This window comes from Pyrus communis, chromosome 12, assembly GCF_041283825.1.
Source record: "Pyrus communis isolate YQ-2024b chromosome 12, ASM4128382v1, whole genome shotgun sequence".
In the NCBI taxonomy this organism is placed as follows: Eukaryota; Viridiplantae; Streptophyta; class Magnoliopsida; order Rosales; family Rosaceae; genus Pyrus; species Pyrus communis.
This window is the reverse complement of record NC_142576.1, coordinates 6,126,103-6,137,941: the sequence shown is the minus strand read 5'-3', so window position 1 is coordinate 6,137,941 and position 11,839 is coordinate 6,126,103. Positions and strand designations below refer to the sequence as shown.

Below are 11,839 nucleotides of genomic sequence, written 5' to 3'. Positions count from 1 at the left end.
AATTGTCTGGCAATAATCATTAACGTGCGTGTGAGAAGATTCCACCGGCGGACTCAGAATATTTAAATAGTAGGGGTCATGATTTTGACTAAAATTATTTTATTGGACTTTTTCGTTGAGCATTTGGTAGAAGATTGTCAATACCTGCCGATATTTGTCAAGGGTTAATGATAACAATATGTAAACAATTATTATGATGTGTACAAGTAATTGTTAAATAATGTTGGAAATTGTAAAGGCTTGTAAACTAAGAGACTTCATTGAGCATCTGGTGCGTATAATAGAGTTACACACAATAAGAGAGAAAAGAAAACATGGATGATAGAAAAAAATAGAAGAAGTAGGAGGAGGATGTAATTTTATTTGCCCTAACTGTTTATAGGATAAAATACAATACACTTATATATACACGGGGTTTTTAAAGTTGATAGAATCATGGACAACCAATGACCCATGTTGGCTTTGCCACTTGAGAGAGATGCAGCAGGCAGCGTTGGCTAATGGCGAGGCTACCCCTTCGATAATTTAGATTTTTACTGGTAATTCGTACGAAGTTCTTTCATTCAGTGAAAATTAGTCCAAGTTGCCTAACTGAAAATTTATGAGTTCGCTCTTGCGCAAACACAAGAATAATGATTTATATGAAACAGGTTTACCGACACTATGGCGTTCTATACTAATAAAAAATGATATTTGTAAGTTTCTCAACACGTTTCACTGTATTATCAAATTGAAAAGTCACGTAATGATGAATATTTTCCATGTAAGTTGTTCTTTCGCAGAAGACCCTCTATACCTAGGTAGGACCTAAATAAAACTAATCATAATAGTGAGTGCCCACCAGAGTATATTTACTATGAATATGGATCCTTTTTGTAAGGATCCCGATAATCTGTGAATTTTATCTGTTCATCGTACATTGTGTGGTCAGAAATCATTTTAATTTTTTTTATTTAAAATTGAACATAAACAGTATCTGACAAAAACTGACCGCACGATATACGATGAACGGATATAATTCACAGATTCTCGATTCTCACAAAGATGATCCTGGTGGTATTTATAATGATGGACTTTACAAGTTGATCATCGCTTAAATAAATGAAATCTGGAGTAAAATTGCAGCTAACTTCAAACCTAAATTAATGCTAAGCAATCATTGACATGGGATGATTTTTGTTGCAGTGGACGATGATGTCAATGTTAGGTTGGATTAATTTTCCACGCCAACAGCATCATACCACCATCACCCCAAATTTCATGAACCTGTTCTGCCAGATTTGCTAATTCAGACTTTTCCATATCTAGGTCAAAATCTCAGAACTGTACCTGTTCATCCACATTAATCCTAGTTACCATGTCTATAACAACTGCATAAAGCTTTTCCTCCACATGTTTTTGCAACAGTGTTACAAATCAGTCACACATGACTATGCAAAAAAGTTAAAACGTACTCACAATACGTAATTGATTTAAAATAAAATCATTGAGGCTTCCAAAATATAAGTAAACTTCTCGAGTTTTGTTGTTGACTTAGAATAATAATATCATGACATTCTAAATATAAGTAAACTTCTCGAGTCTTGTTTTTGAGACCAAAAGTTTTTAGTGGCTTTCATTGACAATGATCATGATGTGCACAAGCAGATACGTGGTACTGATATACTGCTGCTACATCGAAAATTCAGTACAATACTCTACCTCAACATGCTCTCTCATCATTCAATCAATACACCTTTAACAACCTGAAAATGAAATATTGGCCGCTGATTGATTACTGGAACCAACAGAGAGACATATACTTTATACAGTTCAAGCTAAGTAGTTAGTCTAATAGTGAGATTTTATAAGTTGAAACCGAGATTTCAACATGTAACCGAGTATGTATATTATATTAGCATTATTTCTTTATTGTGTTTAGCGTGATGAATATTAATAAAATGACACACAATCGGTTGAATCAGTGGCGGAACTACATGTAGACTCGAGGTTGTCATGGCCTCCTCAGCTATGATATGGCCTCCGCCACTGGGTTGAACCCTAGAATCTCTCCTTAACAGGAATCTACGTTGGTGAAAGGTTTGTCCCCTTAATCGGATTTTACCGAGTATATACCTATAGTCCGATTATAAACAGACGGCTCCTAGTCAAATACGTACACACATATATGATACACACACACACACACACACACACACACACACACACATATATATATATATATATATGATGGATGAATCCTACCAGATAGCCAAAGAAGTCAAAAGAGAGAGAACCTCCCTTCTTTGTTACCCTATCTATAAAAATAGCAGTAGCTTTTTTCTCACCTAATGAAAGATTCTGAGCTACTTTAGCAATAAAACAGTTGTTGGATGATCATCATATAGGGCCATGGCCAGCTCCCCACTATATGTATATGCAGAGGACAGAAAAGGAACCCAAGATGTTAGCCTTGCAACTCACCCCTAAACCTTCTCCTTTAAATAATCCATTCCTTTAGCTTCACTCCTACTCAAAAACCCAAAAGATTCCCCAAAAATAAAACACGTCCTCATCATTCTGTTTGCCCACACACCCTTTCATATAATCCTCCCTTCAAAACCTTTCTCTAGCACTCCACCCTCTCCACAGCCATGAGCTTCCCTCCATCGACTGCATCTGGCGCAATGAAAGTGTTTCGCGGAAAGCTACATTTTCCAATTATCATGGTCTGCGCTATCGCCTTCATCAGTCTCCTCTACACCGAACGGATTGGCATCATTCTTTCCTCCAACCCTTTTTTCAAAGTTAAATCATGTTCCAAAACCAATGCCACTTCGAAAAATAGTAAGTCCAATTAACTACTGATTTTTTTTTCCAACTAAAATTTTCCTAATTGATGTTTTGTGGTCACCAATCACTGTCTAACAGAAAATAGAAATGCTACACTGGATAAGTTGAGGGATACCATATTAGATGATAGGTTTGAGTTTGACCCTGAGGAGTGCAGCATTGAAAATGGAAAGTGGGTGTTCAACCGTTCGATCAAGCCTCTTTACTCGGATAGAAGTTGCCCGTATCTTGATAGGCAAGTTTCGTGTGTCAAGAATGGACGTCCGGATTCTGGCTATCGCTACTGGCAATGGCAGATCCAAGATTGCACATTGCCAAGGTTGGTAACTTACAATGCATGTCAAAACACATCTATGCAGTTTATTATGCAAGCTAGAATGTTGATATATTTATTGGGAGCTGTTATCTGCACTCCGAAAAAAATCATCTTACATCTTCCGAAGTTACAAAAACAAAGGAAGGATGAGTGCAAGATGACTATTTTGGAGTACTGATAATATGCTAGTTTATACAGAGGCATACGCAATCTTCATGGATTAATTTAAATACGTGCTGCATGAGGTTCTGTTTTTCTAAACAGTTAATTTCTTACAACTTTGTATGTAGATTTGATCCAGAAGTTGTTCTTAAGAAACTTAGCGGAAAGAGGCTACTTTTTGTTGGGGATTCTTTGCAAAGAGGTCAATGGCAATCTCTAGTCTGTATGGTTGAATCCATCATACCAGAGGACCAAAAGTCCATACGACGCGGGCACTCTCACACAGTCTTCAGAGCCAAGGTACGTATAGTTCTTAGTTTTCGCTCATTTGAAACGACGATTAAAGGAAACAATTGAAGGCTTGAAGCTAATCAAAATCTTTCCAACTTCAGGAGTATAATGCAAGTATTGAATTCTACTGGGCTCCATTTCTCGTTGATTCCAATTCTGATGAACATATAATCGGAAATCCAAAGGAAAGGATACTAAAAGTGGATTCAGTTGCCAAGCATGCCAAATACTGGACAGGAGTTGATATCCTTGTGTTCAACACTTACGTTTGGTGGATGAGCGGCTACACGATCAAATCATAGTAAGTTTAGAGGAATATGTATAAATAGAGCCAGTTAAAAACTTATAACAGAAGTAGAACCGTAGAGACATTAAAATGAAGAGGAACCAAACAAACGGTCTTTATATTTCCGGGTTCTATTCTGATTAAAAGTTCATAACCGGTTCTATTTGTGCATATTTTGTTTTCTAAGAAATTTAACTTTGCCAATGGAGTATCGGCATTTTCTTTTTGGTTTAAGATTGATCAATCTGAGCAACAATGTGTAATTGAACACAGCTGGGGCTCGTTTCCAAACGGAGAAGAAGGGTACGAAGAATTGGAAGCACCGGCTGCCTACAGAATAGCATTGAAGACATGGGCTAACTGGGTCGACACAAATGTGAATCCGAACAAGACCCGTGTTTTTTTCACTACTATGTCCCCTACACACATGAGGTATCTCTCCCATACACAACTTGCTATGATTAAACACAAGATAAAAATTATGCAGAGTATGTTTTTACTAATGACTTGAGTAACAAGTTAAATCTCTAATTCTGCAGAAGCGCAGACTGGGAAAATCCAGATGGGATGAGATGCTTCAACGAAACAAAGCCATACATGAAAAAGGGATTCTGGGGAACTGGTTCGGACAAGAAGATCATGCGTGTGGTGTCCGAAGTAATAAACAAAATGAAATTTCCGGTTTCAGTACTCAATGTAACGCAGATGTCAAATTACAGAGTTGATGCTCACACAAAAGTTTACACCGAAACCGGAGGCCAAGTACTAACTGATGAGCAAAAGGCTGATGTGCTGCACAATTCAGATTGCATACATTGGTGCCTTCCTGGAGTTCCGGACACATGGAATCAAATTTTTGTGGCACATTTATAGTGATAAGAATCGAAAGTAACACGTTTCGGATTTCTGTTCAAGATTCTTGTTTCATTTTATTTTTTTAATTGAATTGAATTGAATTAGTACAGCAACAGCTGCTGAAGCAACTTGTATGTTCTTAGTTTTTGTTTTGGCAAATTCCAATCATCCAAGAAACTAGATCATGGTAATTATCCTGGCTGATTTACCATGGTGAATTGCCCTGCAAATCATGTTTCACAACATTACACAGTGAAAATTGGTAAAATATACAAAACAGTCATCCAAATACACACCATCAAACATGTGAGATGCAAGAAAAATTATTGATCCTAATACAATCACCTTCGCTCCTCGCGTGCTCGTCACATGATCAATGTTGTGAAAGTTGTATACAACTGTTACATGTTGACTATTTGCATTCAAACTGGTATTTGTGTCTTTGACTCATCTTGTCCAGAAAGTTGATGCCTATTCTTTGCTTTATTTTTTTTTCACTACTGCGTAACACTGAATAATATTAAAAATAAATAGTTGAGATTGAAAATAGAAGATCTTAAACAACTATGGAAATCAAATTTAATAATTAAAACAGTTGCAACGTTAAATGGATAACATTAAAGTCACACTCAATGATTTATTTGACAGAAAGTGATCCGTGACTGTTAACTAGCCATGCCAAAAAAGTTTATGGGGCTGTTTTCGGCTTAGTATTTTGTGGCTTCATCAACAAGCTATTGGAGAAGTGCGTTTTACACTACACTTCATCAGGTTTTGTTAATTTGTTTCGCCAAGATTATTGAGAGAGAGATGGCGGCTGCATATTCGAGTAGTGTTGTTGCTTTGGTGTCCTTTCTTAATATGATGGAAATCGTTTTTGGTCAAAATGTTTTTTCAAACTAATTTTTAGTAAAAATTTAAGTGAATTCTGAAAAAAGTATTTTAAATGCTTCCTAAAAAATCATTTAAGTGTTTTGGAATCCAAAATTAATTTTATAAAAAATGTTTTCAATTATTTTAAAATTACATCTAAATGAGCACTTAGATATTTATTATTTGTTATACACACGATCCTTCACGTATTGGTTGAAGCTTCCAAACAACTCACGTACAAGTACAATTTCTTAAGTTTTAGTCATGTGAAGTAACATGATCACCATGTCAGGCATCGTATGTACAAGATGAGTTTGACTACACACAATAGTATGTGGTTGACTTGTATTATGACCATTGCGATACTCTAGTATAACATACATGTATTTTTTCGCTGACAAAACACTTGTTTTGTCACAAAATTCGCCTTAAAAATGAATTTAAGTTCAACCGTATTTAAACTCGAAAAGTTGCTTAATTAATACAACTATGACATGTTTACCTATTTCTAAATGAGCGAGAAGGAAATGAATTGAGAATGGTCGGATTAAAATTTAAGATCTTCCTTTTTAATCTACCACGTTTATAGTTAACTCAAAGTACGACTCGTCTCTAAAGGGTCCGTATGAATTTAGCCCAGTGGGCCTAAGGTCCGTATAATCGAAGATTCTTCTCTCTGGGAGATCGAGAAGCTGCGCGAACGTCTGATCGCCAACGCTGTTCAGGTAAAACTTCCCAAAAAATTAGGGTTTTCTCAGTCTCCAATCACATTAGGGCTTTAGGGTTTAGTCAAATCTCTCGCGCCTCTTTTTTCTGAATCGAGTGCGAATTTGCTCTCTATTTAATCAGGTGACTAGAGCATACGGCCATGGCGGGCGGTGGGAACTTCATGAACAGAGTCGTGTCGTACCTCGTCAATGAGCTTCTGGTCGATAGCCTCGCCAATAGGTGATTTCTCGATCCCTTTGATCCTATATGATTAGCTTTGATTGTCGGATTGTTGATTTGTTGAAAGCTTCATTCTCTGGCCACACGGACATCTCCGTTCCCGATTGGCTCGTTCCCTTGAAGCAAAATTAGCTCAAAGCTTCGATTTTGTTTATCAGCTGTGGCGCCAACATTTTATGGTGCTACGGCTTTGGATGCTTTGAGGAAATTTTCGCCGCCAAAGAACGGTTCTTATTGTTATATTTCAATTTTCTCTAATATGTTATGTGCGTTGTGGGGTGGGAATCTTTTGTTTTTTGGGGTGGGAATCTTTTGTTTTTGGGGGTGGGAACTTTTGTTTTTTGGTATCGGTTTTATTTTCGCGTGCTGGTGACTATTGAGGTAGTGGGTGAAGCTTCTCAATAAGATGTCGGAACTGATAGATTTCTGATCGGTATGCTCCCAGAAGCGAAATAAGCTCACAAAGCCTTCGATTTGTTTCGCCTGCAGTTTAACATTTAGTTCATTGCAGCTTTGTAGGGTTGAGAATATTTTGCCATATTTCTTGGTGGTGTTGTAGGGAAGGATTCTACTGTTTTAACGTTCTCTTCTTGGTGTTTTACTTTATGGTTTGATGCATTATGCACATTGATGTGGAGATGCTATTTACGCCTGGTGACGTATATTGGTTTGAATTGATTGGACCCTGAAGTTTTTTTCTAAATGATTTCGCAATTTGTTAAATAAAGCTTCATTTTTTTGGCCTTCAAGATGATTTGCTTCCTCAATAAATTGCTCTTTTGTAGCGAAATTGTCTTGATCTTCCGATGCCAAATTCCAATGACTGTAGTTTTGTCTGATGAATTATACTCATGTTATGCATGTACGTATGTCCCTTTGTAAGAGAAATGTTCATACATAGACCGTAGTTAATTAGCTCAACCATGAATGTATTCCTGCTTCGCCCACGTTTATCGTGTTATGCCTAATGATGACTCTGCGTGGGCTTGTAATGATTTTAGAGATGACTGCGAAATTAACAAACCAAAGAGCTGAGATCTTTTTCTATGTTCTTGAAAATTATGTTCTGCATTATTTGGATGAGTAAAATTGGGTCCTACGCTACGTGTTTTTTTATCTCTCTCTCGATGTTCTAGTTTTCTCCATTTCTATTGCCCTCTATGGTGGACCGGTTATTTGGTCCTTAATTCATGACTTAACTTTTTTACACAAGAGCTTCTTCATTTACATTACTAGGAGCGATGACTATCTGTCATTGGGATCATTGCTAACTTCCATGTCCTTGCATACAAAAATTGTTTGCATGTTGTTTATAATAGTCACAGACTGTAGTTTTTACCTGTGACGATTATTTATACCAAACTTAGAAGTTTTCTGGTTTTTCAGCCGTGCATTCCAAAGGTTTGCTGTGAAAACATCGAAGAGGATTGAAGATATTCAAAATATTGGTAACGTTTACTTTGTACTTAAACGATTTTGTTTGGCGTACTGCACCTTTGAGTATATCATGCTGAGGGTGTTATAAATTGGTTTTGGTTATGCAGCTGCAAAGAAGAAGGAACAGCTTGCTGAGCAGATGAAGGATTTCTCGAAGAACATGGAAGATGTGAGCTTCTTTTCCTTGAAATAATTGTTCACTCCGAATCGTTGAAAACATATGTTATTTAGCGTCTGATGGCATCTGCTTTTGTTTTTCCTGGCTGCAGTCTTTCAAAGATGGTCGATGAAGGGTGATACCTGAGCGGTCGTTGGCCTGGTTTTCCAAACATGTGTGTACATATGGAATCATATTCCTTTCTTTCTCCACTGCCTTCAAGAGTGGAGCCAAATTTTAAGTTTTTAAGATTTGCATTTGAATGCTTTTTATGGGACGACAAACGCTTTCTGCCAACCACTTGTTGAATATAAGTCCCAGTGCATTGAGAAAACAAAATACAGTATATGAGAATGGTTTTACTTCTAGTAACACCGACACATTTTGCGATAAATCTCTACACCTAGCAATAGGTGAGGCATTTTGTGATAAAAATCTGTACTTGGCAATTGTTGGGATAGTATCAGTGTGGTTAGAAATGGGACAGTTTCCCGTCTCTTTAAATATTAGAGCATATGCCAGGTGCTTTAGAAAGCCCTTCTAAGATCTTTCACAATTGTTTGAGTGAGTGTGATAGTTATATTTATGTATAGGAATCAGGTAACCTAAGTTTTATATTTATAAACTATTGTTACACAAGTGTTGGTTCAATTTATTGGTCACATTTACATTTTTCGATCTAATGGGGAATGCCCAAGGGCGTACGTGGAAATGCATTTTAAAACAGTTAAGGTGCATTCATATTAGTAAAGGTGCTTTCGACCATATTGGCAAAAAGTGTTCACAGTGCTCGGTTGAAAGAAAAAAACCCAACAGGATTCTCTCCGCATTTTTTGGTGAAGATTTTGAAGATCGTAAATCATGTCCGTTCATTGTACATCGTGCAGGCAGAAATTATTTTAAATATTTTTATTTACAATTAAGCACAAACAGTATTTGACAAAAATTAACTGTATAATGTACGATGAACGGACATGATTCATGTATTCTCGGAATCCTTACAAAGAGGATCCGGATTCTACAAAAATAGTCGTGTGTTTATTTTAATGAGCATTTTAAGTACTTTTTAGGGCCTTTTGGCTAAAACTTTCCACGTGCTTCTATTAGAAGTGTTACCGAAAGAGCCTTTGAGCATGAGTTTTTTTTTTAAGCGTCAAACTTTCAGACGGACCATGTAAAGTGTGACGAAAACCTTAAAAAGCACAATTACTTCAGCATGTTCTAATGAGCACTTTTAACAAAAGCGATACTAAACAAGCTAGTCCCAAACGGGTACTAACTCCTCTACAAAAAACATAAAGCCCATCAAAATATTTTGGTTTTGGGCCATTCTCACTGTTACAGATATAAACCTCCAAACGCCATTGCAAATCTGATAAGAAAACCGAGAAGGGGTTTTAGCTTTCTTCACCAGAAAACCGAAAAGGGTTTAGCTTTCTCTCCAGTCCACCATCCATGGCGTCCATCATTTCCAGGACCGTTAACCATCTCCGCCACGTCAACCGCTCAGTGATCCGATCCGGGTTGCCGAATCCACCGCCACCGCTCGCCAACTCTCTCCAAAATCGGCATCTTCCACTCCTCGGACAGGTTCGTCTCCTTCAACTCTTTTCTGCTAATACTCCGTCTGCCTCTAGAGAAAAATCAAGCAAATATTCAAGCTTCGCATTCTTTGTTCTCCTTTTGTTTCTCTGCATCCAAACACCTCGAGCTTACTTCATTTTCTGTTTTTTGTTCTTATTTAATATATTTTTTCTGGTATCTGCTTGAATTGCAGTCGTTGGCGATTTATCAAAGATCTTTTTTTTCAACGACACCCATTACTACGGCGGAAAATCAAGGAAACCCTGAACCCAAAACCTCGGAAAGTGCAAATTCTGGTAAATCTGGTGACTCTGGTGAAGGGAACAAATCTGGGGAATCACATGAGAGTAGTAATGCCGGAAAATCTATTCGTGGAGGGGTAATCTATACGATGCCGTATAACGATTTTTCTTAGATGTTTGGAGGTGGAAATGTGATTGTAATTTCGTTTGATTTTGTGGGCGATTTTGCAGCCTGTTTCGTGGTTGAGTTTTCTGCTGCTGGTGGCGACTGGAGCCGGAATTATACTCCATTACGACAAGGAAAAGAGACAACATATTGAAGGTAGACTACTATGGTGAGTTGAATTGTATGTGAGTTTTGTATGTTGGACTTCAATTCGTGGGTCTGCAACTTTGTTAGCGGTGCTCTTTGATCTTGCCCGTGTTGTATTTGATGCATAACGGATACCCATCATCAAGTTGCAGGTTTATAAGGTGCTTAATGTTGATTTAAGTCAGTGATAAGTACTCATACGGCTATTAGGCACGCAATACATGATTAAGCGCGTCCATGTCACCTGTTGCCTTTTTGATTGAGTATATCTCATTGTATTCTTCTTCATTTCGAATGTTTATGTCCAGTTTGCATTCAAAGTAGAGTAAAATGTCATTATTATGTATCAATTCATTGCTTCTTGCTTCTTCTCGTAGGCTCGATATCTGATTTTTCTCATTTTTACTTCCCTGTAATATAAATTTTGTTTCTATTAATTGACAATGTTTTGCTGCAGAAATATTTAAGGCATCCAAGGAAGTAAAGCAAGGACCATCTGTGGGAAAAGCTGCTATTGGGGGTCCATTCAATCTTATCAACCATGATGGGAAGCGAGTAACTGAAAAAGATTTTTTGGGGAATTGGACTTTGATGTACTTTGGTTTCACTCACTGCCCTGATATCTGCCCAGATGAGCTAGTAAAGCTAGCTGCTGCGGTTGATAAATTAAGTAAGTCTTACTTTTTTACGAGGGTCAACCTTTTTTTTCTCTTGTCTCGCCGATAGTGCAGATCATAGAATTTCAATAGGCATGACCTTTAGCTTTGATCCTCTGTATCTCAAGCATGTGATGCTGAGATTTTTTATGGTCTGTTGCGTGTGTGCAGAGAAAGATGCAGGGATTGAGATAGTGCCCCTGTTCATATCTGTTGATCCTGAGAGGGATACCGTCGAGCAAGTCCGTGAATATGTGAAAGGTACTTCTCAAGATTTAAGTGTGCACCATAGATATATTAAGAATGACCATTCATCACATAGTGTAAGTTCTTCTTATCTGATATGTTTTCTCAACTGTCTCAGAGTTTCATCCAAAGCTGATTGGCTTAACTGGTAACCCTGATGAGATACGGAGTATTGCTCGTGCATATCGTGTGTACTATATGAAGACAACAGAAGAAGACTCAGATTATCTTGTGGACCATTCCATAGTCATGTATGTATTCAATCATTATGTTCTACTTTCTTGAGTGGAAGTCGAAAAATAGTTGTTTGTGTCATTCCAATATTGAAATCAATGATTATTTTGTGCAGGTACTTGATGAGCCCCGAGATGGAATTTGTGAAATTTTTCGGAAAGAACAACGATGTTGACTCACTTGCTGAAGGTATAACGAAAGAGATAAAGCAGTACAAAAAATAGCAAAATAGTTTTCCCTTCACCCCAATTGAATAATTTTCTATGGTTACTTTTCAAATTTACGTTATGAGGCGATAGCTCGATCCTCGTTTTGCTTGTTTTGGTAGTTGCCATTATCTAAGTTGTGAGAATGTACTGAGTAAATTTGTTTGAATTTCAAATTTTACATGTCTAGTTGGTTTACAA

The 11,839-nt window shown here is 37.2% G+C and overlaps 3 protein-coding genes across 4 annotated transcripts; all 3 read left to right on the top strand.

Moving 5' to 3' along the window:
• Positions 1-2,413: 2,413 nt before the first annotated feature.
• On the top strand, positions 2,414-4,870 carry LOC137744186 (protein trichome birefringence-like 3). Its single transcript, XM_068484050.2, has 6 exons — positions 2,414-2,826; positions 2,911-3,151; positions 3,439-3,610; positions 3,703-3,902; positions 4,161-4,319; positions 4,427-4,870. The coding sequence occupies exons 1-6, from the start codon at positions 2,634-2,636 to the stop codon at positions 4,758-4,760; spliced, it is 1,299 nt and encodes a 432-aa protein (XP_068340151.2). The 5' UTR covers positions 2,414-2,633; the 3' UTR covers positions 4,761-4,870.
• Positions 4,871-6,186: 1,316 nt separating this feature from the next.
• On the top strand, positions 6,187-8,796 carry LOC137745603 (uncharacterized). 2 transcript variants are annotated; one of them, XM_068485579.2, is made up of 5 exons: positions 6,187-6,340; positions 6,465-6,563; positions 7,950-8,011; positions 8,108-8,169; positions 8,270-8,796. In XM_068485579.2, the coding sequence occupies exons 2-5, from the start codon at positions 6,484-6,486 to the stop codon at positions 8,288-8,290; spliced, it is 225 nt and encodes a 74-aa protein (XP_068341680.1). In that variant the 5' UTR covers positions 6,187-6,340; positions 6,465-6,483; the 3' UTR covers positions 8,291-8,796. The 2 variants fall into 2 exon arrangements, with proteins under 2 accessions (XP_068341680.1, XP_088536959.1); XM_088680833.1 differs by lacking the exon at positions 6,187-6,340 and having other exon boundaries at positions 6,347-6,563.
• Positions 8,797-9,479: 683 nt separating this feature from the next.
• LOC137745330 (cytochrome c oxidase assembly factor HCC1-like) lies at positions 9,480-11,839 on the top strand. Its single transcript, XM_068485274.2, has 7 exons — positions 9,480-9,747; positions 9,935-10,120; positions 10,215-10,305; positions 10,754-10,966; positions 11,124-11,213; positions 11,317-11,449; positions 11,548-11,839. The coding sequence occupies exons 1-7, from the start codon at positions 9,613-9,615 to the stop codon at positions 11,654-11,656; spliced, it is 957 nt and encodes a 318-aa protein (XP_068341375.2). The 5' UTR covers positions 9,480-9,612; the 3' UTR covers positions 11,657-11,839.